The sequence below is a fragment of the Urocampus carinirostris genome, chromosome 6 (genome assembly GCF_059441175.1).
Source record: "Urocampus carinirostris isolate Australia breed hairy pipefish chromosome 6, RoL_Ucar_1.0, whole genome shotgun sequence".
Taxonomy (NCBI): domain Eukaryota; kingdom Metazoa; phylum Chordata; class Actinopteri; order Syngnathiformes; family Syngnathidae; genus Urocampus; species Urocampus carinirostris.
The window spans coordinates 43068495-43096041 of record NC_142354.1 but is presented as its reverse complement, the minus strand read 5'-3'; the positions used below and the strand labels follow the sequence as shown (position 1 = coordinate 43096041).

Sequence of the window (27547 nt, the reverse complement as noted above, 5' to 3'; positions counted from 1 at the left end):
AGGATGATAATGGAGGCGACATGTTCTGTGATGCGTGTACCCAGAGTGACAAAAAAACTGGATTGCACGAATCATTTCGCAATACGAACTTTCAGAAAAGCACATTGGATCGGCACAACGACAATAAAAACCACAAATTAGCTATGGAAATTCCGTTGCTGCAATTGGACCTTGAGAAGGCATTACAACTGTGGCAAGACAGCAAACCACGAAGAATATATGAACTGAAAAATCTGAAGTGATTAAAACTGCATGAATATATAGACTAATATTTCAGCAATATTATTTTGTATAATCTACAATATTTTTGTGAACTGAAAAATCTGAAGTGATAACTGCTTTGTATTACCAATTAAGTGTGATGATTAAAACGGAATGAATATAAAGATTTATTTTATATATTTGTCGCCGATTTACAATTTCAACCTCGATAACATTAAATTTTGGGGACCCATAAATCTCTGTTGGGACCCATAGATTTTTGAGCATGCGAGTCCCCGGGACCCATCACTTTTCACAGCTAAAATGAACACTGCACTACACGGGGCAAATTTCCTCCTTGCCAAACCCCTAAATTTGAGACAATCAGAAAGTGAACAGAAAATGAAATTCTTCCCAAAATAATTTGTTTTTTGACTCGCTGTTTTTTGTTTATTTTGTTTCCTCATGTTTCCAAATAAAGTTTCATTCATTCAAAAAGCACATACCTGCTCTCCTGTAACGTTGAGCAGTGATTTCAGATCCCTTGCATCGAAAATAGTGACCTGTGAGACAGTTTTTCTTACAAACCGTTCCATCACAATTCATCAATCAGTAATGTATTTCGTCGACACTAGGGAATGAAATGAACTTATTAATTAATTAGTATTCCTTACTAAGCCATACAGCATGAGTCCTTTGGGGACTCCTGTGATGAAATCTGAAACAAAGACATCAAGCATCAAAACGTTAGAACTGATAAAGAGGCATTGCAATCATGTTTACACTTTTACGAGGTCCCCCCTGTTCCTGTGCTGCAGGGGATGTGTGGAGAATGTAGTGCTAAGGGCAGGGTTGGGTAGGGCTTACTTTAACTGGATTACTTTCAATTACTTTTGGATGACTCCAATACCAAATATGCTAATAAAAGACAAAAGAAACTAAATATGAATAAAATGATCACTCACAACACGTGGTAAGCTTTCTCTCCTGGCTTTGATCTCTTTGATCTCCGGCAAAACAAACATAAAATGCGACAGAAACAAAATGAAAATAAATCCAAACATCATTTTTGCCGTTCCATGTATTCCCTTACTCCCCAAGCCAGCACAAAATGTAGTATTTGTATTCATATTTAGTTTATTTTGTCTTTTAATAGCATATTTGGTACTGGAGTAATCCAAAAGTAATTGAAAGTAATCAAGTTAAAGGTTTCTTTATTTTCCTCATGTTGAGTTTTTTTGAGTTTTTCCTTGCCCTCATGTTGGTTCCAGATCAGGGGATGGTGTAATAATAGTCTGAAAAAAATAGTCTGTGTAATAACCTGTGATGCCCTTTGAGACTCTTTGTGATTAAGGGCTATACAAATAAAAATGACTTGACATGACTTAAAGTAACCCTACCCAACCCTGGTTAAAACATATCTAGTGATAGTGGTATGCATTGATTAAACCCACATTTGAAGTAATAACGGTTATGATCAGGGTTGGGTAGGGTTACTTTAACTTGATTACTTTCAAATACTTTTGGATTACTCCAATACCAAATATGCTAATAAAAGACAAAAGAAACTAAATAGGAATAAAATGATGACTCACAACACGTGGTAAGCTTTCTCTCCTGGCTTTGATCTCTTTGATCTCCGGCAAAACTAACATAAAATGCGACAGAAACAAAATGAAAATAAATCCAAACATCATTTTTGCCGTTCCATGTATTCCCTTACTCCCCAAGCCAGCACAAAATGTAGTATTTGTATTCATATTTAGTTTATTTTGTCTTTTAATAGCATATTTGGTACTGGAGTAATCCAAAAGTAATTGAAAGTAATCAAGTTAAAGGTTTCTTTATTTTCCTCATGTTGAGTTTTTTTGAGTTTTTCCTTGCCCTCATGTTGGTTCCAGATCAGGGGATGGTGTAATAATAGTCTGAAAAAAATAGTCTGTGTAATAACCTGTGATGCCCTTTGAGACTCTTTGTGATTAAGGGCTATACAAATAAAAATGACTTGACATGACTTAAAGTAACCCTACCCAACCCTGGTTAAAACATATCTAGTGATAGTGGTATGCATTGATTAAACCCACATTTGAAGTAATAACGGTTATGATCAGGGTTGGGTAGGGTTACTTTAACTTGATTACTTTCAAATACTTTTGGATTACTCCAATACCAAATATGCTAATAAAAGACAAAAGAAACTAAATAGGAATAAAATGATGACTCACAACACGTGGTAAGCTTTCTCTCCTGGCTTTGATCTCTTTGATCTCCGGCAAAACTAACATAAAATGCGACAGAAACAAAATGAAAATAAATCCAAACATCATTTTTGCCGTTCCATGTATTTCGTTACTCCCCAAGCCTGCACAAAATTTAGTCATTTTATTCCTATTTAGTTTCTTTTGTCTTTTATTGGCATATTTGGTATTGGAGTCGTCCAAAAGTAATTGAAAGTAATCAACTTAAAGTAACCCTACCCAACCCTGGCTAAGGAGGCCAACAAACGCTACGCCTGTGTGTATTTTGAGATTTTAAACTGTCAACATAACCCTCACCTTCCTGATCATCCCCGCTGAACTCGCCACCGGCAATGGAATAACCTGCAGGTAGACGAGTCATATTTAAAAAGGGTTACAAAATAATCAGTAATACAACACTGCATTTGTCAACATTTTCACTTATCAGTAGTTTAATTGCATAATCTAGTACCAATAGGTGAGAAGGTGGGTATGTATGTATGTATGTATGTAGGTAGGTAGGTAGGTAGGTCGGTCAACAATGTTCCCTCTAAGCTTTTCCGCGCACAAGAAAATCTAGCCAGCTAAATCAGGGCTCGAAATTGCTAATTAAGAAGCGAATTAAGTCAAAGTTACAGTGCATGAAGGTAAAAATACAAGGGTTCCCCTGACGCTGTGTTCTAAATGCGGTATTTTGAAGTCAAGGTCGAAGCAGAACGAAGTTGAGTAAAGTTAGTAGAGTTTTTCGAGAACCGGCTTCTTCAGCCCGGCTCACTAAAAGGAACCGACTCTTTCGGGTCCTAAACAGCTCTTCAGGTTGTTTTTGCTTCTTTCATCCCTACATGACCAAATATTATGTAAAATTATGCACAAAATGACTTAAAGGGAGGGGGCATAGAACAAAAATGAATACAAATACCAACATGAAAAAGTAGTGAAAAACTGAGAAAAAAAGAAACAAAAGGAAGAGAAAAAAGAAGGAAAAATTCAGAAAAAAACAGAAAAAAAGAAAAGAAAGAAACAAAGGAAAAAGTAAATAGAGAACAAAAAGAAAAAAGTAACAGCTAGGAAAAAATAAACACAATGAGATTTTTTTAAAGGAAAAACATTTTTGGGGAAAAAAAACAGGGAAAAAGAAGAAAAAGTTTGTGTAGCATTAGGTAGGTAGGTAGGTAGGTAGGTAGGTAGGTAGGTAGGTAGGTAGGTAGGTAGGTAGGTAGGTAGGTAGGTAGGTAGGTAGGTAGGTAGGTAGGTAGGTAGGTAGGCAGGTAGATAGGCAGGTAGATAGGTAGGTCGGTCAGTAGGGATATTGGTCGGTAGGTACTGTATGTAGGTAGGTAGGTCGGTCGGTCAATCGGTAGGTAGGTAGGTAGGTAGGTAGGTAGGTAGGTAGGTAGGTAGGTAGGTAGGTAGGTAGGAAGGTAGCTAGGTGAATATAATTTCCTTACCCAAGTAACTATCATCGTAGCTCCCCTGGACCTGCCTTGTTTGAATCTGCCCAGCGACGGACAGTAAGAAATATGAAGGGTAGTAGGCTTTAACAATCTCGTCTGGCGTGGCTGAAATCAGCTGACCTATAAAATGTTACCATGGGATTTGTTATCTTGCATTTAAACAGAGGATATGTTGTTTCACTATCCTTTGATCCGAGTACATGGTATGTTACTTCACCTTGCCAGTAAAAGCTGCCTGGTCCACCAAGAATAACTCTCCCATCCTAGAAGATGTCAGAACAGAAGCTTGTGAGAAACCTTCTTTGTTCTCAAGATTAAAATACATTCTTATAGCCTGTTATACGCGATTTTTAACCTTATCTTCATTGTTTCTTTATCTCCTTGGCTTTTTTTACCTCACTGAGAATGTGTGAAACTGGAGTGCCATGCCCAATTTCGTTGTCACAATATGTTAACCCATTTTGTAACAATAAAGGTATATTCTATTCTATTCTATTCTATTATTTTTTTGTCTATTATAGTCGAAACAACAATGGCTCTGTGAGGAATTACAAATATTGCTCTTACCTTGGTGAAGTCAGCACTGAATCCTCCTTGACAATAGCCCTGTCCTGCAGGTCCATGTCTTTCTGTAGTAAAGAAAAGACAAACCAAGGTAGAAACCATAAGTGTTTAAAATAGGAGATGACTAAAGCTCAGCTTTATGTTATTTCTAGTTAAATGAATCAAGGGGCAGGGTTAGGTAGGGTTACTTTAACTGGATTACTTTCAATTACTTTTGGATTACCGTAAATTCCGGACTATAGAGCGCACCTGATTATAAGCCGCACCCATCACATTTTAAGGGGAAAACCGATTTTGTCCATACACAAGCCGCACCTGTATATAAGCCGCATGAACCCACACCAAACAAACACGAGATTAATACAAGCCAAACTTCAAGTCCCGCGATTGAAACTAAATATCCTTCATTGAAGCACACAGTCCAAAAATCCCAGCCGCCAAAATGAACGCAAAATGATATAGGTACTTAAAATTTGTTGCAGACCTGCAGATTCTGGGTGCCCGTTGATAGTAATCCAAGTAAAAAAAAGTGTATATTTCCAAAGGTAAGGGTGGGAAAAATATATATCCATTATTGTCCGCCGTGTCCACAAAAACTCACCTTTACCGGTCTCCACTTTCCCATCAGCCCGCGTTTGCTCCGCCCCTCTTTTTTAATTTGCTCTTGCAGAATAAGTGTTTCAAATAAATACAAATAAATAGATTACAAAAATATACAGTTGCAAATACATATTACACATATTTACAAAGAAAGACGGTACATCGAGAGAGTTTTCAAAGCTTTAATAATAATAATATAACTTTCATCCTAAACCGTGCCTTTGGGAGGTAGCCTCACGCTACTAAAAAGACGATCGCATACCTCCAAAAGTCAATGAAAGTAATCAAGTTAAAGTAACCCTACCCAACCCTGTCAAGGGGACAGTAATTCCAACAATACACCTCCCTGATGTTGGAGGTTTGTTTACAGTAAATCCAATAATATCAACAGATACCTGTGAAGGGACCATTAATGCACCTCTTAAGTTTTAATAAGCAGTAAAGTCAAAAGGCAAGTTTAGGTAACGCTTGAGTTGTTGTCATAACATTACACTGGAGATTGTCATTCATGGAATTCATAGTTTTATGCCTAATTTATTTGACGATCATCGCATTTGTCATCATGACCAGTGTTCCCTCTAAGCTGCGCACGTGCGCAATTGCGCACTGCTTGCACATTCTCAGCGCACAAGAAAATCTAGCCAGCTCACAAAAATCAGGGCTCAAAATTACTAATTAAGAAGCGACTTAAGTCAAAGTTCCAGTGCATGAAGGTAAAAATACACGAGGTCCCCTGACGTTGTGTCCTAAATGCGTTTTTTTGAAGTCGAGTCGAAGGAGAACGAAGTTGAATAAAGCTAGTAGAGTTTGTCGGAGAACCGGCTTCTACGGCTCGGCTCACTAAAAGGAACCGGCTCTTTCGGGTCCTAAACGGCTTTTCGGGTTGTTTTTGCTTCTTTCCTCCCAACATGACCAAACATTATGTAAAATTATGCACAAAATGATTTAAAGAAAGGGGGGGTTTGCCCGCATCCCTGCATCCCAGACATTTTTGCTGGGGACGCATAGTGTCAAATCAACGTGCGTACCCGGGACTGTCACGGTCGCCGTGGCGACCAGTCTGCCGTGCCCCCGAACTCAAGCTGTAGCAGATCAGATGATTGCTGGTCTGCTACTTAAGGCTGGGTTGTGGGTTTGGCGGGCGCTGGCTCATTACACATTCCCCGGTCTGTTATGCCTTGTCCTGTTTTAGTTTTAAACATTTTCCGTCTGTTATGCCCTGTCCTGTTGAGTTTGTGCCGGAGGAACTCTGTATCGTTCTGTTTTGTCCCGGAGTATTGGGCGACTTTTATTTTGTTAAATAAAACTTATGGATCGTCACGCAATTGAGTTCTCCCTTCCTGCCTCCGTTCCGGTCTGATCACTCCTTCCACTCCACCACGCCTCGTGACAGGGACGCAACTTTTTTGACACCAAATTGTCATAATTACCCATTTACTTTTTTTTTTTTTTTAACAAAGATTTACCGCACTAGAACAAAAAATAAAAAAATACCAAAATGAAAAAGTAGTGAAAAGCTGAGAAAAAAAAGAAACAAAAGGAAGAGAAAAAAGAAGGAAAAATTTTGAAAAAAAGCCAGGAAAAAAGAAAAGAAAGAAATGTAGGAAAAAAGTAAATAGAGAACAAAAAGAAACAAGTAACAGCTTGGAAAAAGTAAACACAATGAGATTTTTTTAAAGGAATTTTAAAAAAGTGGAAAAAAAACACGGAAAAAAGAAGAAAAAGTAAGTGTTGAATTCAAATAATTTCCAATTATATCAAGTGAATCTTGTTGCCAACTTTGTACTTCCACAAAAAAATGTGATTAAGTACAGTTCTGCATCTTACAACCGACTCAATAAGCCCCCAAAAATATTAGTATTATGCGACAAAATATATCAGGAAATAAAAAGAAATGGATATCTTGTGAAAGAATTATAAGAACAAATGACGTTTGTAGGCCGTACAACCTTTGCAATAGTACATGAGTCGATTCGTTCAAAAGAGAAAAATAATTTTGCATTGCCGGAAACTCAAGTTTTGGACATGTTTGATAATGAATTATCTTGCCACACTTGGGATTATGGTTGCTCACTGTTGTTTCAAGCACTGCTCACCGACTTTGTGTGAACGCTCAGTCCCGTGGAAAATTACAGGGAACATTGATCATGACCCTAAAACATTCCATTTATCATACAAAATAGTGAATGGCTTGATGTGGTGCTTATCTACTCTATTTCTTTATGATATTTCAAAGTTTTGCAGCAGACAGAGCAAAGCAAATTTTTAGGGCATAAAGCTAATATTCGAAGATTTCATTGCACCGCAACAGTAAAACACATGGAACTGAATTTTTATATCTGTTGATAGTCTTGAATCTGATAATTTGACAATACATGATAATGTAGAACAATTTTTTTCTCATTTACAGAAATATACATGTTATATTTTGTTTTATATTTGTTTAGAAATGGATTCATTTTGTAAAATTGGTTCTGAAATACTAGGAGAAAAAACAAAGTAATATATTACACCCTTTTGAGCACTAAATTCATATATATATTATATACCACAGCCATATCCCCCTAGTGGGAGGTGGCTAGAGTCATTTCTGACTCTTTTTGGGAGATTGATTCAGAGGAGGGGATTCCCAGCCCCCTCGCTCAGTCAGTAGGTGACCAAACCCCCAATTCCAACCTTTAATGCTGAACGCCAAGCAGGAATACAACGGGTATGACACGGCCGAGGCTTGAACCACAACCTCCCAGTCTCGGGGCGGGCGCCATACCCGCTAGGCCACCGAGCTGAATTCATAATATGCATTAAAAAACTCATGCAAAAGTGTTTTTTCTGATAAATATGTTAATAAATGAAATAAATACATGACAGAAAATAGCAAGTACTAAAAAAATCTAGACAGCTATTTCAATGTTGGCATTGAGCGCAGTACACGATAACGCCTGATGAAATATATAATATACACGAAAAGGGACAGCTGGGACAAGAGAGGCACCAAACCAACACTGTTTTATTAACTTTATTTACCGTTTTATGTAATATCATATTGTTTATACCATTTTAATTTGGTGGGCCCAGTTAAAAAGCTTGACTGGCTGCATGTGGTTGGCGGACTGTAGTTTGACCACTACAGGTAGAACATATGTACAGTGGAACCTCGCTAGTTCGCGGTTCCACTTTTGCGGTCTAAGAAATATACCTTACCTTCTCAATAAAAGCATTTATTGACTTGACGCCATTGAGCGCAAGCTTATGTCAACTGAGGACACGGTGTGGACACTCTTATTGTGAAGGGGAGGGGGAGGCCCTGACACAATGCTTAGTCATGGTGAGTTACCGCTTCGCTCACCCCCCCTCCTTTAACTCCTCCCTCCTCACCCCCTTCTTATGTGGCGCTCAGTTTATCATGGAGGAACGGCTAATTGTGGGTGGTTTCGTGTATTTGTTGTAAAAGCCGTTCGATGCCGCTAGCTAAAGTATGTTGTTATTGTCAGAAGGTAGCTCTTTCACTTTCTTTAAAATGAACACAGACCATTTTTTAACTGTTGTTTCCCAAAACGCTTCACAAACACACATCAAATATCACAATTTCACTGTTTTTATTTTTTCAATATGTAACCGGTAGTGTTAACAAGCGAAATAAACTGCGATGGCTGCATGGGGTTGAGAGCGGTTAATACAATCATATTGAATGGTTCGTAGGGGTTTCGCCGCAGTCCTATTCCGTGTACATACAACATATTTTACAGTTTTTTTTTTTGTTATAACATGAATTTCACTTGTAGGAGAAAATGTAGGTTCGATAATCTTTTAAGTCTTCTTACGTGATTTAATAAAGTGCACCGGAGCTTGCCATGAGGGGGAGCCTTTTATTTCGTCATCCCAAAGAAACTCAGAGAACTCCAGACATAACAATGCTTTTATGGCTTCAGTTTGAGTACAACCCAAAAGGCGGCCCTAGTCCTCAGTAAAACAAGGAAGGTGCTGTCGTACCCTTATTAGGACATGTTGTTCGCCTCAGTTTGCTCAGAGAGTCCTTGAAGAGGGGCCTTGCAGGTCTCATGCCCTTTTAGGGAAACTCAACTGTCTTGCCAAGGATCTTCTCGAATGATGTCAACATTCCCTCACTACTGTAAGCAATGTAAGCGAGTCTTTCTACATTTCTAAATGTATGCAACTCTATTCTACAAATGCAAGTCTATTTTCCACAACATATTCTCTCTCTCTCTACCCGTATTCTATAAGGTGTACTGTATACAGGGGGGTATACTGTATACCTGTATACGTTTTTTTAAGCATTTTTGAAGTGGCGCCGCTACTTCGCAGATTTTCAGTTTTCGCGGGTGGTCTTGGTCCCCATTAACCGCGATAACCGAGGGATTACTGTATTTCAAAAGAGAAAATAAAAACATGACATCACCTGTCCGACAGGGAGCGTACTCCACAAATGATTTGAGGTTGTCCACAGAGAGGTAACAAGTTCCTGTCATATCAGAAAAAGGCAAATCATGTTCTGTTCTCCAGTAGTACCTCGGAGCGCAGGCCTGAAAAGGAACACACATTCAGACCTTCAGATGATGGATTGCTATAACATTAATGAGTTTGAGCGATAATTCATACCAAAATGTTGTTGCCTTGTGACCGTACAGTTGCTCCAAACCACTGATGGGACTTGAACTCCACTCGAGTGTTCACATCATTTATATAGAAATACTGATCACCTGTTAAAGGAAAATTCAAGAGCATTTTTTACAGCAATAAAGGTTCCCAAATATTATGAGAGACCTCCTATTAACCACAAACTTCCAACAAATTGACAGTAACACTTTAAACTCAGTGTTTTGAAAATACAGTGGGAGGCTGTGTTTTTCACACATAGGCCTTCAGTGATGACCCTTAGTGATTTGTCCTTCCCAACGAATCGGCTCGATAGGCAAGTTAACAACAGGAGCCGGTGTTATGCCGAGAAATGCATCCCTGCCAGATTTGCATCCCCTAGCTAATATAAGCACTTTTACCTGGTTTTATCTCAATTTTATATCACTTTTCAGGAATTTAATGGCGAACATATAACCAAAACCACTTTGTCTTGCATTTGTTGGGAATGTAATACAACTTAAACCATTGCGTCTTTGTATTTGTTGTGAATGTAATCGAACGGTAATGCACACTGTATATAAATCACTTTTGAACAGGTTTATTTTGCCTTTTTCTACTCAAATCGCTCGCACTGAAAGTGCATAACAGTTCTCAAAAGTGATTTATATACGGTGTGCATTACCTAACCCTAACCCTAACCCTAACCCTAACCCTAATCCTAACCCTGACGGCCCACTTTTGTAAAAATACTATGCTACACTTCGGTGCATGTAAAAGACATCACAAATGTATGGGCATAGAACAGGGGTGTCAAACTCGTTTTAACTCGGGGGCCACACGATGGAACAAACATTCTGTCGGGGGCCGGACTAGAAGATTAAAGAGAAAGAGGGAAGGAAAAGGAAAGACGGCAGGACAAAGAAAGAGAAAGAGAGAGGGAAAGAGCGTGAGAAACAAAATAAAGGTAAGATAAAAAGTCGGGAGAGAGGGGGAAAAAAAAGGTAGCGGAAGAAAGAAATCCAAAGAGAAATAGAAAGACAGAAGGAGAGAAAAGAGAAAAGAAAGCGCAAAGGGTATGAAGAGAGAAAAGGAAAAAGTAAGTTAGAGCAAAAGAGCTTAAAAGACACAGAGAGTGAAATAGACAGAGTGGGAGAAAAGGGGTGAAGAAGAGAAAGAGAGAGAGAGAGAAAGAGAAAGAGAAAGAGAAAGAGAAAGAGAAAGAGAGAGAGAGAAAGAGAAAGAGAGAGAAAGAGAGAGAAAGGGAGAGAAAGAGAAAAAGAGAGAGAGAGAAATACAAGTGTTTTGTTCGAGGCACCTGGCTTTGGCAACATCAAGTTGACATATTTCAACCTGCAGCTTGTTTTTCTGTGTTTTTGTTTTTTTGTTTTTCTCTTGCGCTTCTCTATATTTTCTATACTATACGTCTATACTTTTCCTGGACAATATCTCTGTATTATTTGTGATTGCAACATCCTTTGCTGTCTGGTCATCCTGAAAGGGGGATGCCACATGTGCGTTCTCTTCTCAAGGTATCTTCATTTTCCTCATGTTGAGGTTTTTGAGTTTTTCCTTGCCCCCATGTTGGTTCCAGATCAGGGGATGGTGTCATAATAGTCTGAAAAAATTGTCTGTAATAACTTGTGAAGCCCTTTGAGACTCTTTGTGATTAAGGCCTATACAAACAAAAAAGACTTGATTTGACGTCTCTTGTTGTTGTCTCGCGGGCCGGATTCAATCCCTTAGCGGGCCTGATCTGGCCCGCGGGCCGCCTGTTTGACACCTGTGGCATAGAAAGAAGACAATAATATATTCGCCAACAGCAACATAACTCCAGTTGTTCTAGCTCTAGCGAAAAATAATCGTTGAGAGGAAAATGTCATAACTTATCTTGGTTGGGTGCGCACTGGCCGCCTGCACACCTGAAAGTTTCACTAACTGCCCTTACATCTATATTTATGGCATTTACATTACTTGTAGGCAGCACGGCGGCGCAGTGGTTAGCGCTTGTGCGGCACAGTTCATGTCATGGGAACCTGTCGTGGGTTCAAATCCAGCTCCAGACTTCCTGTGCGGAGTTTGTATGTTCTCCCCGTGCTTGCGTGGGTTTCCTCCGGGCACTCCGGTTTCCTCCCACGTTCCAAAAACATGCATTTGAGGTGAATTGGCCGGTCCAAATTGTCCCTAGGTGTGAATGAGCGAATGAGTTGTCTGTCCCTGTGTGCCCTGCGATTGGCTGGCAACCAGTTCAGGGTGTCCCCTGCCCACTGCCCGGAGATGGCTGGGATGGGCTCCAGCCCCCCCCCACGACCCTAATGAGGATAAGCGGTACGGCTGATGAGATGAGATGAGATGAGACATTACTTGTAAAATGTATGGATAAAAAATTTATAATGACATAGGATCAAAATAAAGCTCGTGAGGATGTTAATTCAGTCATCAAAACATCTTTTAAAGAGGGTTTACTAACAATATAATTTTGTTTACATTTGGGAAATGACAATCAAGTGCATTTTTGTAACAGAAATGAAACAAAAATAGAAAAATGTTTCTTTGCCGTGTCAGAAGTACAACACAAAGACACAAACGCATTGTTTTTAGGGGGCTAGCCACAGAATAACACTTTACGCATATTTTCTGGAATTGCCCTGTAATATTAAATTTTTGGAGAAGTATCCAGAGAGAAATAAAATTAATCACTGGCTGGGAGTTGCGGTTGGACCCAAAGGCTTACGTAATAGGAATTTTGCCAGAAGAATTACTATCTGGTCAACAGAAATATATACTAAGGGTAAAGCTTCTGGTAGCAAAGAAAATGATCACAGTGTCCTGGCTGAAACCACAACCGCCTGACATAAAACAATGGAGAGACAAATTAAAGCAAATGTACATTATGGAAAAAATCACTGCAAGACTTCAACTGAAACTTGACCAATTTGAGAAAAGATGGAAGCCTATCACACAAATTTTACTTGATGTCTAAACACCTCCCCCTAATTATTATGTGTGTGTTTTTTTTTTTTTTTTTTTTTGGGTGTATATTGTGATTTATTATTTTTTTATACATATATTTATATATATATATTTCTTTTTGTATGGATGTATTGTATGAACATTTATTCTTCCTTTCTATTAATAGTATTTTTTTCTTCTTTGTTGTTCCTTCTGTTATATATGAGTGTGTCAAGTGTATATAATTTGTGTCGATGTAAGATGGTGGAATCAAACCTCTGTCAAAATTGGTGTGAGAAATAAAAAGTTAAAAAAAAAAAGAATAACACTTTTAAACGACTTTCGAAAGATATTTATTGAAGGAACTTGAAGACAAAACATTATATAGTCAACTTCAGCATATTATAACCAGGGTTGGGTAGGGTTACTTTAACTTGATTACTTTCAATTACATTTGGATTACTCCAATACCAAATATGCTCATAAAAGACAAAAGAAACTAAATAGGAATAAAATGACTCCATTTTGTGCAGGCTTGTGGAGTAAAGGAATACATGGAACGGCAAAAATGATGTTTGGATTTATTTTCATTTTGTTTCTGTCGCATTTTATGTTCGTTTTGCCGGAGATCAAAGAGATCAAAGCCAGGAGAGAAAGCTTACCACGTGTTGTGAGTCATCATTTTATTCATATTTAGTTTCTTTTGTCTTTTATTAGCATATTTGGTATTGGAGTCATCCAAAAGTCATTGAAAGTAATCCAGTTAAAGTAACCCTATCCAACCCTGATTATAACCTTGATCATTTAAAGCAGGGGTGTCAAACTCATTTCAACTCGGGGCCACACGGTAGAACAAACATTCTGTCGGGGGCCGGACGAGTAGATTAAAGAGAAAGAATAAGAGATAAAGAAATAAGAGAAAGAGGGAGGGAAAAGGAGAGAGGGCGGGACAAAGAAAGAAAAGGAGAGAGAGGGAGGGAGCGTGAGAAACAAAAGATAAAAAGTCGTGAGAGAGGGAGTAAAGAAAGGGAGAGGAAGAAAGAAATCCAAAGAGAAATAGAAAGACAGAAGGAGAGAAAAGAGAAAAGAAAGCGCGAAGGGTATGAAGAGAGAAAGAGAAAAAGGAAAAAAGGAAGTTAGAGCAAAAGAAGTTAAAAAGACACAGAGAGAGAAAGAGACAAAGAGCAATAAAGGAAGAGAAAAACAGTCATAGAGAGTGAAAGAGACAGAGACAGAGTGGAGGAAACAGGGTGGAAAAGAAAGAGAGAGAGGGAGTGAGAGAAAGAAACACAAGTACAATGTCTTTGTTCGAGGCACCTGGCTTTGGCAACATCAAGAGGACATATTTCAACCTGCAGCTTGTTTTTCTCTTGCGCTTCTCTGAGTGTTGTCTCGCGGGCCAGATTCAATCCCTTAGCGGGCCTGATCCGGCCCGCGGGCCGCCTCTTTGACACCTGTGATTTAAAGGTTAAAAACTAAACATAGGCAGTGTATATCTTTTAGCGCCTTAGTGCAAAAATACATGAACTAGCATATGAACATGCACTTTTTCCAATCCTCATACACATAAATGTGTATTTAGTTTATATAATGATTGTCCATCATATCGCTGCTATGGATGCCCCAATAAAACAAAATCATTGTGAGAGGCTGGGGGGAAAAAATAGAAGGAAAATGGTGTGGTTTGGTCACTTGGACTTTTCATAGTTTGTATTCTTCCTTGTTGCTTTGTAGCAGTCCTTTTGGTTTTTATTACTCTACACGGCAACATCTAGTGTTTCTAGACAGTATATTAAACTGTGTCCCTTTAACAGATTTCTGTCAGGACCAGAATAGTAAACAGAACCCACTCGCGTAACGTTACTCCGTTTTATTGGGGAAAGGAGAAAGGAGCGCACACTTGATCCAGGGATCGTTGGCCGCGGAAGTGGAAGCGATGACGGTGTCGGGAACGGAAAAAGTCGAAATCAAACAGATCGTGGCGGGAGCAAAACAGGAGCAAAAAAAATGGATATTCTCAGACGCACCGACAAAAGGCTAATGACAGGAAAGCGTTTGAATATAGACAGGGAGCCAATCCGTCAACGAGCTTCAGCTGGTGTCCATGGGTGGGGCCAATTGGGCGCCATGGCAACCGTGACAGATTTCTACAGGCAGTGTGCCTGGATTGTTAGGATCCAGCATGCCATCCTACCCCAGAGGGCACCTGAGTCACACACTAGTCCCTAAATACCCTAGACTTTTTTATTGACTGCTCAGACAAAACACTGCGTCGTGTCATTTGCATTTACACAGCGGCACCAGGTTTGTTTTGTGGGTTTCTGGTTTATTTTTTGGACAATTTGTGAGTAGTTTTGTTACCCCGTGTTTGTTTGTTACTTTGTTCCTTGCATTTCCGTTTCGGGTTTGGTCTTTTTTGTGGTTTGGATGTTGCCAGGTTTCATTTTATTCAGACATGTTATTTGTTTTGTGACCCCTTGTTTATTTGTTACTTTGATCCTTGCGTGTCCATTTCTGTTTTGGTCTCTGTTCCTGGTTTGGATGTTGTCAGGTTTGATTTTGTTTGGGCATGTTATGTGTTTTTCGACCTCTTGTTTGTTTGTTACTTAATTCGAGGTTCTGTTATGAAATACCATTCTTTTTTTAGCACCCCTGTCTCCGGTCCTGCTTCTCTTTATTTGGGTCCACCCAAATAGAGTAAAAAGTTACTTCTTTCCACTCTTTCAAATTTCTGGGTGTGCACATCTCCGACGACCTCTTCTGGTCTGCAAACACCAGAGCACCGGTGGTAGGGAAGGCCCAGCAGCGACTACATTTCCTGAGAGTGCTCAGGAAAAATCATCTAAAACAGCAACTGCTGGTGTCCTTTTACAAAGCCACTGTGGAGAGCATTCTAACATACTGCATTACGGTGTGGTATGCTGTGTGCACAGCAGCAGATAGGAAAACGCTCCAGAGGGTCATCAAAACAGCCCAGAAAATCGTCGGTTGCTCTCTGCCCAGTCTGGAGGACATTGCCTGCTCTCGCTACCTCATACGAACGTAAAATGGTACTCATGCCCATGCACAATGTTGACTGCACTATGTTTACTGCTCACCTTGCACAATGTTGACTATTTTTTTGCACTGTGTTGACTATTTTTGCACCAAATGCATACTGCACAAACCCTTACGATACCAACTATATGTAACGTCCTACATGCCGTCATTTCTTTGTGTAAATATTGGGTAAATTATAACTATAACCTTATCCTTTTCTTCTCTTTTTTTGATCTTCTTGGTTTCTTTAGCTCACTGTGAATGTGTGAAACTGGAGTGTCATGCCCAATTTCGTTGTCACAATATGTTAACCCATTTTGTAGCAATGACAATAAAGGTATATTTTATTCTATTCTATTATTCTGAATGTCTCCTCTCTGACTTAAACTGTTACACAGTATACTGTGAACAATAAACAGTGCGAGTTTTGTTTACAGTACCAAAGACCTTGTGATCTTTAAATGCCGGCGCTTATCGCTTCCTGCCTTTCTGATGGGGGTGATTATCGGGTGGGGAAAGCACCGGGGTCCTCGCCCCAGGGGTGACTTTACCCTAATCCGGGCGCAACGCTCAGCTGGAGTTCAATCAGGAATCAAAGACGGAACACATAATCCTTTGCCATCTAGCCGTTATCAAAACACACTGAAGACATCAAAAGCTGCTTTCAATGCAAACAGAGAGAGACTGGATTTCAGGGCTTTAACGTGTCAGGGAGAGGTACTTCGGACCCCCAGGTCAACTATAGATTATTCCATAACTTTGCAAGGATGGTTACACACTGCTGAGTTGACTATGTTCCTTCAGTTTGTGATTTTCTGTGAGGTAATGCAGTGTTCTGGTTTGCCCGCGTCCCTGCGTCCCAGACGCATCATTTTTGCTGGGGACGCATAGTTTCAAATCAACTTGCGTCCCCGGGACGCAACTTTTTTGACACAAAATTGTCATTATTACCCAATTACTTTTTTTAACAAAGATTTACCGCACTCCAAACTTTTCCTCAGGCAGATCCGCCATTGTTGTTTTGGTCTCGCGGTTCGAGTTTTCGTCTGCACGCTGATCTTGGACAACGAGATCTCGTTGCTTCGAGATGACGTCATTGTTGTGGTGCTTGTCGTCGAGTTAAAGTGAACATCAACAAAAAAATTGTAATTTCTTCAGTGTCAGTAATAAGTCGAAACATAATGCAGAGAGTGATAACAACGGCAACGATTCCGTCACGAAAAAAACGGTGGAGAAATTCTTCAGAAGATCGCGAAGGCAAAGAAAACACTTGTGTTGGAGCGAACGATTCGACGAAAGAAAATAAAAGAATACTCCTAGCAAGAAAAGGACTTTTTTGCCAAAATGGACTCAATTATATTCATGGTTACGCTATGAGGAGGATGATAATGGAGGCTACATGTTCTGTGATGCGTGTACCCAGCGTGACAAAAAAACTGGATTGCACATTGGATCGGCACAATGACAACGAAAACCACAAATTACCTATGAAAATTTTCTTGCTGCAGGAAGAGAGAGGCAAGTATGAACGGATAAAACATCAAAAAGAAGACTTGGCCATGCTTTCACTGCTAAAGATAGTTAAGTGGATGGCAGTATCTTTAGTATTTTGTATAATGTACAATATTGAGAACTGAAAAATCTGAAGCGATAACTGCTTTGTATTACCAATTAACTGTGATGATTAAAACAGAATGAAAATATAGATTTTTATAATTATTTCAGCAATATTATCTTGTATAATTTACAATATTGTTGTGAACTGAAAAATCTTGAAGAGATAACTGATTTGTATTACCAATAAACTGTGATGATTAAAACTGAATGAATACATATATTTATATTACATATTCATCGCCGATTTACAATTTCAACCTCAATAACACTAAATTTTGGGGACCCATAGATCTCTGTTGGGACCAATATTCCCTCTAAGCTGCGCCTGAGGGCAATCGCGCACTGCCCGCATATTCTCAGCGCACAAGAAATTCTAGCCAGCGCACAAAAATCTGGGCTCGAAATTGCTAATTAAGAAGCAAATTAAGTCAAAGTTACAGTGCATGAAGGTAAAAATACACAGGTTCCCCTGACGCTGTTTTCTAAATGCGGTATTTTGAAGTCAATCTCGAAGTCGAACGAAGTTGAGTAAAGTCAGTAGAGTTTTTCGAGAACCGGCTTCTTCGGCTCGGCTCACTAAAGAGAACCGTCTCTTTCGGGTCCCAAACGGCTCTTCGGGTTGTTTTTGCTTCTTTGATCCCTACACGACCAAACATTATGTAAAATTGTGCACGAAATGACTTAAAGGAAGTGGGTGAAACAGAACAAAAAAGAAAAAAATACCAAAATGAAAAAGTAGTGAAAAGTTGAGAAAAAAATAAACTAAAGGAAAAAAAAAGAAGGAAAAATTCAGAAAAAGCCAGAAAAAAAGAAAAGAAAGAAAGAAAGTAAAAAAGGTAAATAGAGAACAAAAAGAAAAAAGTAACAGCTCGGAAAAAATAAACACAATGAGATTTTTTTTAAAGGAATTTAAAAAAAATTGGAAAAAAACAGGGAAAAAGAAGAAAACATTTGTGTTGCATTCAAATAATTTCCAATTATATCAAGTGAATCTTGTTGCCAACATTGTACTTCCTCTGAAAAAATGTGATTAAGTACAGTTCCGTATCTTACAACCCACTAAATAAGCCCCCAAAAATGTTAGTATTATCCGACAAAATATATCAGGAAATAAAAAGAAATGTGCACCACAATATCCTACTAGAACGGTTGGAAAAATGGATTGGTCTCTCAGGAACCGTCCTCTCGTGGTTCAGATCCTACCTCTCAGATAGGACGCACTGTGTTAAATATGGTGAAATGACATCTGAGCCCTTTAATGTTACCTGCGGTGTTCCGCAGGGTTCAGTGCTCGGCCCCCTTCTTTTCAACATTTACATGCTTCCATTAGGTGACATTATTCGCAAGTACAATATCAGCTTCCACTGCTACGCAGACGACACTCAACTCTATCTTCCGTTGGAGGAATCTTCCACACTAAACTGTGGAAATTTGGAGGCCTGCCTCACTGAGATAAAAGAGTGGATGTCACTCAATTTCTTGCGTCTTAACTCTGAAAAGACCGAAATGTTAGTCATTGGTCCATCTAAATGCCGTGAATTATTCTCAAAAACTGCTGTGAACATTGACAAATGTCACATCACACAGAGTGACTCAGTTAAAAATTTAGGTGTCATATTTGACCCTGATCTAACCTTTGAGATGCATGTAAAGAAAATTACTAGAACCGCTTTCTTCCATCTTCGTAACATTGCCAAAATCCGTTCAATGCTGTCTCAGTCTGATGCGGAAACTATAATTCATGCGTTTGTTACCTCCCGTCTCGATGACTGTAATGCACTACTCTCCGGTCTCCCGAAGTCCAGAATCAAGTCTCTTCAGCTGGTACAAAATGCCGCAGCGAGGCTTTTAACTAGGACAAAAAAGTACGATCACATAACACCGATTTTGGCTAACTTGCACTGGCTCCCAGTGAGCCAAAGATGTGACTTCAAGGTTCTCTTAGTATTGTACAAAATCATACATGGACTTGCTCCCTCTTATCTTTCAGATCTGATCTGCCCCTATGTCCTGGTCCGAAGCCTACGATCTGAGAGTGCCGGTCTTCTGGTGATCCCGAGAGCAAAGAAGTGTTCTGCTGGTTCGAGAGCGTTCTCCATTCGGGCACCTGTGCTGTGGAATGCTCTTCCCCCTGAGATCCGATCTGCAACCTCAGTGGAAATGTTTAAATCTAAACTTAAAACTCACTTCTACTCCATTGCATATGAATAATAGCCTACTCTTCTTGTCGGCTGAAAAATAGTCTGTGTAACATAGTGTACTAATCTGTGAAGCCCTTAGAGACTTATTGTGATTAAGGGCTATACAAATAAAAATGACTTGACTTGACTTGACTTGATATCTTGTGAAAGAATTGTAAGAACAAACGACGTTTGAAGGCCGTACAACCTTTGCAATAGTACATGAGTCAATTCATTCAAAAGAGAAAAATAATTTTGTATTGCCGGAAACTCAGCCAAATGTAAGGTGATGTCAAGTTTTGGACACGTTTGATAATGACTTAGTTGCCACACTTGGGATTATGGTTGCTCACTGTTGTTTCAAGCGTTGCTCACCATCTTTGTGTGAACGCTCAGACCCATAAGGAAAATTACAGGGAACATTGCTTGGGACCCATAGATTTTTGAGCATGCGAGTCCCCGGGACCCATCACTTTTCAGAGCTAAAATAAACACTGGTAATGACTTCATTAAAGAGGCGTAACTGTACCTTGCTTGTCAAAGTTGATAACGCTGCAGTTAGTTCTGTTCCAGTGGCAGAGAAAAACGGCTCCACCTTCAGTAATTCCCGGCTGGCTGGTGTTGGCTTTGGGAGCACCAATCAAAATGTTGACGCTGTACAGCGAAAAGAAAGAACACAAATCAGGGATCGGCAAGTACCGATACCAGGTAACGGCGTCAGTGCCGATACCAGCTTTTGAGGTGTCGGTATCTGATGTCTGCCTTGAGGAAAATTAGGTTAAATTATATTCCAGGGGGACATTGTGTATTATTCAGCACCTCTTTGAGGTTAAAAAAATGTTTTATTCATTCAAAAAACAATATGATATACATCGCCTCCAACACACAACAAATGGATTAGGGAAATACTGCAAAACCTGAAGCTTGAGAAAATCAGATTTTCTCTTGAAAGTTCCCTACAGGGCTTCAACAAGACCTGGCAACCCTCTCTATCATACATCGATATCCTGCAGTTTAACTCTGAGCTGAATAGTATATATTGTACATTATACAAAATAATATTGCTGAAATATTAGTCTATATATTCATGCAGTTTTAATCACTTCAGATTTTTCAGTTCATATATTCTTCGTGGTTTGCTGTCCCGCCACAGTTGTAATGCCTTCTCAAGGTCCAATTGCAGCAACGGAATTTCCATAGCTAATTTGTGGTTTTCATTGTCGTTGTGCCGATCCAATGTGCTTTTCTGAAAGTATTGCGAAATGATTTATGCAAATTCAGTTTTTTTGTCACTGTCACGAGGCGTGGTGGCGTGGAAGGTGACCGGACCAGAACGGAGGCAGGAGGCATGAAGGGAGAACTCAAATGCGTTGACGATCCATAAGTTTTATTTAATAAAATAAAAGTCGCCCAATACTCCGGGGCAAAACAGAACAATACAGAGTTCCTCCGGCACGAACTCAACAGGACATGGCATAACAGACTAAAACAGGACAAGCATAACAGACCGGGATTGTGTATAAGAGTAGTAATGAACCCGCAACCGCAGAGCCCACCATGCAGCCTTAAATACAGACCCACCATTAGTGGAAATGCTTTCAGCTGTTGCCCAGGGGGCGGGGCAGACTGGTCACCAAGGCGACCGTGACAGTCACGCTGGGTGCATGCATCACAGAACATGTAGCCTCCATTATCATTCTCCTCATAGCGCAACCAGGAATGTAATTGAGTCCATTTTGGCAGAAAAGTCCTTTTTTGCTAGGAGAATTCTTTTGTTTATCTTTCGTCGAATCGTTCGCTTCAAAACACGTGTTTTCCTTGCTTTCGCGGTCTTCTGAAGAATTTCTCCGCCGTTTTTTCGTGCCGGAATTATTGCCGTTGTTATCACTTTCTGAATTATGTTTCGACTTATTACCGACACTGAAGAAATTACCATTTTTTTGTTGATTTGCACCTAATACCAACTGTTTTTACAGAGGCATACTTCTCTTTCACTCAACAACCGCCACAACAATGACGTCATCTCGAAGCAACGAGATCTCGTTTGCGCGAGACCAAAACAACAATGGTGGATCTGCCTGGCGAAAAGTTTGTAGTGCGGTAAATCTTTGTTAAAAAAAAAAAAATCGGGTAATAACGACAATTTAGTGTCAAAATATTTGCCTCCCGGGGACGCACGTTGATTTTGACACAATGCGTCCCCAGCAAAAAATGATGCGTCTAGGACGCAGGGACACGGGCAAACCAGTACACTGCAATCTGACTTGTTGTAGAAAAAGTGGAAACGTATGAATGACCCGTGATCATTTTTTTAAGCATAAGACAAACAGGATATAACGTTATTTGCAGGGTTGGGTAGGGTTACTTTAACTTGATTACTTTCAATTACTTTTGGATTACTCCAATACCAAATATGCTAATAAAAGACAAAATAAACTAAATATGAATAAATTGATGACTCACAACACGGGGACAGACAACTCACTCGCTCATTCACATCTAGGGACAATTTGGACCAGCCAATTCACCTGAAATGCATGTCTTTGGAATGTGGGAGGAAACCGGAGAGCCCGGAGGAAACCCATGCAAGCACGGGGAGAACATACAAACTCCGCACAGGAAGTCTGGACCTGGATTTGAACCCACGCAGGAGGTTCCCAAGACATGAACTGTGCCACACAAGCGCTAACCACTGCGCCGCCGTGCTGCCTTATATACATATATACATATATATACATATATATACATATATACATATATATATATATATATATATATATATATATATATATATATATATATATATATATATATATATATATATATATATATATATATATTTATATGTTATATATATGTGTGTGTGTGTGTGTGTGTGTGTGTGTGTGCGTGTTTATGTGTGTATGTATGTGTGTGTCAGTATGCGTATGCATACATACACTATCCATATTGTTGTAATTATTATTATTTCTGCTTTTTTATTTTTCATTTTATTGTATTTTTTTCTTTTCTTCTCCTCTGGATGGTATTAAAGTGTGGCTCAGTGTGTTGTTTAGGTGGGAAATGTGATACTTACAAAATTGTTTTTCAATGGAAGCCCCTATGCTTATGGTCTCCTTCGATTTTTTGTAACACCATTAAAGACAAAATGTAAAAAAAAAAAATTGAAGAAAAAAACAAAAAGCAATATTGACCAATAACATCAATACTTGAACTATCACATAATCAATATAAACATGCAGGTCGAGAAATTTGTGTTTATTTTACTCAACATGAGGATCATCTAAAGCAGGAGAGGATTCTTATTGTTTCATGGGGAACATTGGGTTACAAAAGATGGCAGAAGAGCTAATAAGTTCAAAAACAGTCTACAAAAAAAAATGACAAAATGTGCAAAAACATATGTAACGAAATACACGACAAACTACACAGCAAAATATACAACAAAATACAAAAAAATGACGAATAATATGACAGAATACACGACAACATGCACGTCAAAATACAACATAAAATACATAAGGAAAAACATGACAACATGGATGTTGAAACGAAAATTGAAATTAAATAAATGGCAAAATACACGACGGATTAAATAATGTAATACACAACAAAATGCATGACAAAAGATACAACTTAATAAAGAACAAAATAAATACCAAAATAGATGCTGAAATAAACCAAAGGTAAAATACACAACGAAATACACGACAAACTACATGTTAAAAGACACAACAGAATAGATACCAATATAAATAAAGGAAAAAATGACAAAATGCCTAACAAAATACATGACAGAATAAATCACAAAATTTGCAAAAAATACACGACAAACTACACAACGAAATATAAAACTAAATACAAGACAAAAGAAAAACTGAAATACATAAATAACCAAATACATGACAAAAAACACGACAAAATACACGACAAAAAAAAAGACTTTCACACATGTTATTCCATTTGAGTTTTGTTTAAAAATAGACGATTTCATCAAATTGGTTTTGAAATTCATACATATATGTCCCTTCTTTTAAGTCATAGATTTGATACTATGCATCGGAAAAACTCAACTAAATTAGGACTAGCTCAAACGTTTTTCTTTGCATGAAATGCAATTAATATTGTTGGGGTTTTTTGGGTGGACCCAAGTGTAGAGGGAGCATGAACTGAGTCAGGGTGCTAAAACCAAGGATATGATTTAATAGCTAAACCAGGAACAACGTAACAAACAAACACACAAGCAGGGTTGGGTAGGGTTACTTTAACTTGATTACTTTCAATTACTTTTGGATGACTCCAATACCAAATATGCTAATAAAAGACAAAAGAAACTAAATAGGAATAAAATGATGACTCACAACACGTGGTAAGCTTAATAAAATCAATAAAATATGTGATAAAAATAGCAAGAATAGAAAAATGCTTCATGATTTGATTTTATGAGGCAGGGATGTACAAGAAGGGAGACTGGGGACAGGAGTGGCACCAAAAACAAATATTTATTTTCTTAACATATCGTCACACTTAATAGTATAATTATCATCATCATTTTTAGGAAATGCCCATATCAAGAGAAAAAAATTCTAAGTCAAGCTGATAAGTTCGGCAGAAATGGTGTTTGTTTTGTTATCTGCAATTCGATTGGTTGACCGACTTGTGCACTTTTGCACAAAGTGCAGCTTTCTATGGGAAGCTGATTTATTCAGAAATCTCAAAATGGCCAAGAAAAGTGAGTAATCCTACATGCCGACATTTTTGGTGTAAATATTGTGTAAATTATAACTATAACCTTATCCTCCTTGTTTTATAAGCTTATCTTCTCTGTTCCTTTATCTTCTTGGTTTTTTTACCTCACTGTGAATGTGTGAAACTGGAGTGTCATGCCCAATTTCGTTGTCACAACATGTTAACCCATTTTGTAACAATGACAATAAAGGTATATTCGATTCTATTCTATATTCTAATGAATGTATATTATTAGTGTGACAATATATTATCAATATAGTTTTTACCATTTTCGTTTGGCGGGCCGAATTAAAAAGCCTGACGAGCCACACGTCACCCATGGGTCGCAGTTTGCCCACCCTTGACCAAGAGGGAACTGATTTTTCATAATCTTGCTGTTATGGGTATGCCCTAAAGCCAAAAAACTTGTGATTGCTGGCAAAAAATGAGAAGACAAAGGGTGTGGGTTGTGTTGTCTTCCTCGTACTTTTTAGCACTTGTTTTTGGCTGCACTACACAATACAGCAACAGCTAGTAGTTTAATATTATACTTGGTTCCTTTAAATAAATACAATACTAAGAAAAAAAACGTAGTGTTTGAATTAAAACATATCATTTTGTAATTGTCATTTTTTTCAGCAGTAAGTATTTCTATTTCCTAGTGTTATCAATATAAACTATTGGCATCAATGACTACAATGAGTATCGTACCGGAGTAAAAAAATGAACTGGATCTGAAAAGAAAAAGCTCTTACACAAGGAAGAGTCATTTATATTATCTTGCCAGTAGAATGGCAGATGTGGCAGTAGGCCATCAGTCCCAAGTTTTCCATGACCACACCGTGTCAATGAAAAACTAAAAGTACTGTGTATAGCAGATGTTGGAATGATGAATATTAGAGTGGATTTCAGCAGCAAGAATACATTTGTAATGTATTCATATGCAGAAACGCGCAAGTTTGAGCGTTTATCTTACAAAGCAGCCAATATGGTTAGCTGCTCCTCTTGCACTCATTGCACTACTGTGTAACAATATACATAGCTGTAATTATTAGTATAATTATTAATATATTATTAGTACTTCAATACTCCAACTCAATACAACATTTTATTTATATCTGTACATTCAATGTATCGACATTTCGTTCTGTATACACGTGTACAAGAATGACAATAAAGTATATCTGAATATGTTGATGCTTTTATCCTAAATTTGACTAAATACTGGGATGAAAGTGAAGAGCCCAATATAATGTATGGGTGGCTGATGACAATAACAGAGATCAAACTGAATTGGCTGTCGAATTAGATTGCATGCAAATTTTCTCCATCTCGTTCAAAACTTGAGCTGTTATTCCTGTTCAGATACACGCAGAGCCAAACCAAAGCTGAACAATGGAGAAGTACTTTTCAGAATATATAGGGCACGATTTCACTACAATTAAACAGCCAAGGTGTCACACAAAAAAACTCGTTTTGGCTGTACAACGCTAAAGAATCCTTTAAATAAAAGCTCACTATATAATCTGTGTTCAGTGTTCAGATACTTTTTGATGAATCCACGGAACAAATTGTAAATACGCCAAAAGACCGGAAGAGAACTTAAAGTTATTTGATTGGGTGAGTGGGAGGGATGGGTGGAGCTATGCAAAAAGTGCAAGCACTCCCTCCCGTCTCTCGCCCTTCTCCGTCTGCGCCAAAGGTAAGCACATCAGGCTCCCTGTTCTCAGAATGTTGTGACGTTTTTACAAAATAATTTGTGTAGCATTTTCATGTTTCTACTTTTGACAGGAGATATATTAAAAAGAGCAAAACCTTTTGGGATATTTAAGTTTTTTTTAATATACAGTGCACCCGGAAAGTATTCACAGCGCTTCACTTTTTCCACATTTTGTTATGTTACAGCCTCATTCCAAATTGTATTAATTTAATCTCTTATCTCGGCCAGCTCTAGGAAGAGTCCTGGTGGTTCCAAATGTCTTCCATTTACGAATAATGGAGGCCACTGTGCTCATTGGGACCTTCAAAGCAGCAGAATTTTTCCAGCGTTCCTCTGTGGAGAGAGGAGAGCCTTCCAGAAGGACAACCATCTCTGCAGCAATCCACCAATCAGGCCTGTATGGTAGAGTGGCCAGACGAAAGCCACTCCTTAGTAAAAGGAACATGGAAGCCTGTCTGGAATTTGCCAAAAAGCACCTGAATGACTCTCAGACCATGAGAAACAAAATTCTCTGGTCTGATGAGACAAAGATTGAATTCTTTGGTGTGAATGCCAGGCGCCATGTTTGGAGGAAACCAGGCACCGCTCATCACCAGGCCAATACCATCCCTATAGTGAAGCATGGTGGTGGCAGCATCATGCTGTGGGGATGTTTTTCAGCAGCAGGAATTGGCAGACTAGTCAGGATAGAAGGAAAAATGAATGAATACAATATATAGAGATATCCTGGATAAAAACCTGCTCCAGAGCGCTCTTGACCTCAGGCTGGGGCGAAGGTTCATTTTTCAGCAGGACAACGACCCAAAGCACACAGCCAAGATCTCAAAAGATTGGCTTCAGAACCACTCCGTGAATGTCCTGGAGTGGCCCAGCCAGAGTCCAGACTTGAATCCGATCGAACATCTCTGGAGAGATCTGAAAATGGCTGTGCACAAACGTCTCCCATCCAACCTGATTGAGCTTGAGACTTATTGCAAAGAAGAATGGGCAAAACTGCCTAAAGATAGGTGTGCTAAACTTGTGGGATCATATTCAAAAAGACTTGAGGCTGTACAGTATTTGCTGCCAAAGGTGGATCAACAAAGTATTAAGCAAAGGCTGTGAATACTTATGTAAATGTGATTTCTTAGTTTTCTATTTTTAATAAATTCCCAAAAAGTAAAAAAAAAACTTTTTCACATTGTCATAATGGAGTATTTTGAGTAGAATTTTGAGATAAGAGACTAAATTAATACAATTTGGAATGAGGCTGTAACATAACAAAATGTGGAAAAAGTGAAGCGCTGTGAATACTTTCCGGATGCACTGTATACATTGACATTGGAGCAGAGGAATTTGTTTAAGTTAAGTTCTAATTTGTATAATTTAACACGCTATTTTTATATACTGCAAAATACTAACTACTGTATAAGTGATTTAAAGTTTAAATTTAAAATTCTTGTCTGTTTTTATTCATATTTAGGTTCCAAAAACATTCAGTTTAAGTGTGTTCAATAAATGTTTACCCTGGTTGGCCCGCGACCTTAAGTGTGTTTTGAATTTTGGCCCCTTGTGCAATTGACTTTGACATCCCTGCACTAGGCTGTACTTTCCCAAGACACACCACAGCAAATGACGACGCTAGTTGTTAAGGGATCCAACCAACCAATCAAGCAGTAGTAG

The 27547-nt window shown here is 38.6% G+C and overlaps 1 protein-coding gene across 1 annotated transcript in view; it reads right to left on the bottom strand.

The window, feature by feature from the left end:
- LOC148364860 (integrin alpha-5-like) overlaps positions 1-27547 on the bottom strand; it is a 106628-nt gene that overhangs the window by 65963 nt on the left and 13118 nt on the right. Inside the window, exons 2-10 of the mRNA XM_088339063.1 lie at positions 19967-20091; positions 9674-9774; positions 9474-9597; positions 4460-4521; positions 4110-4155; positions 3887-4012; positions 2757-2801; positions 876-919; positions 708-764 (exon numbers count right to left, since the gene is read on the bottom strand). Coding sequence (XP_088195189.1) covers positions 708-764; positions 876-919; positions 2757-2801; positions 3887-4012; positions 4110-4155; positions 4460-4521; positions 9474-9597; positions 9674-9774; positions 19967-20091 — 730 coding nt within the window. The remainder of the gene's footprint in view (positions 1-707; positions 765-875; positions 920-2756; positions 2802-3886; positions 4013-4109; positions 4156-4459; positions 4522-9473; positions 9598-9673; positions 9775-19966; positions 20092-27547) is intronic.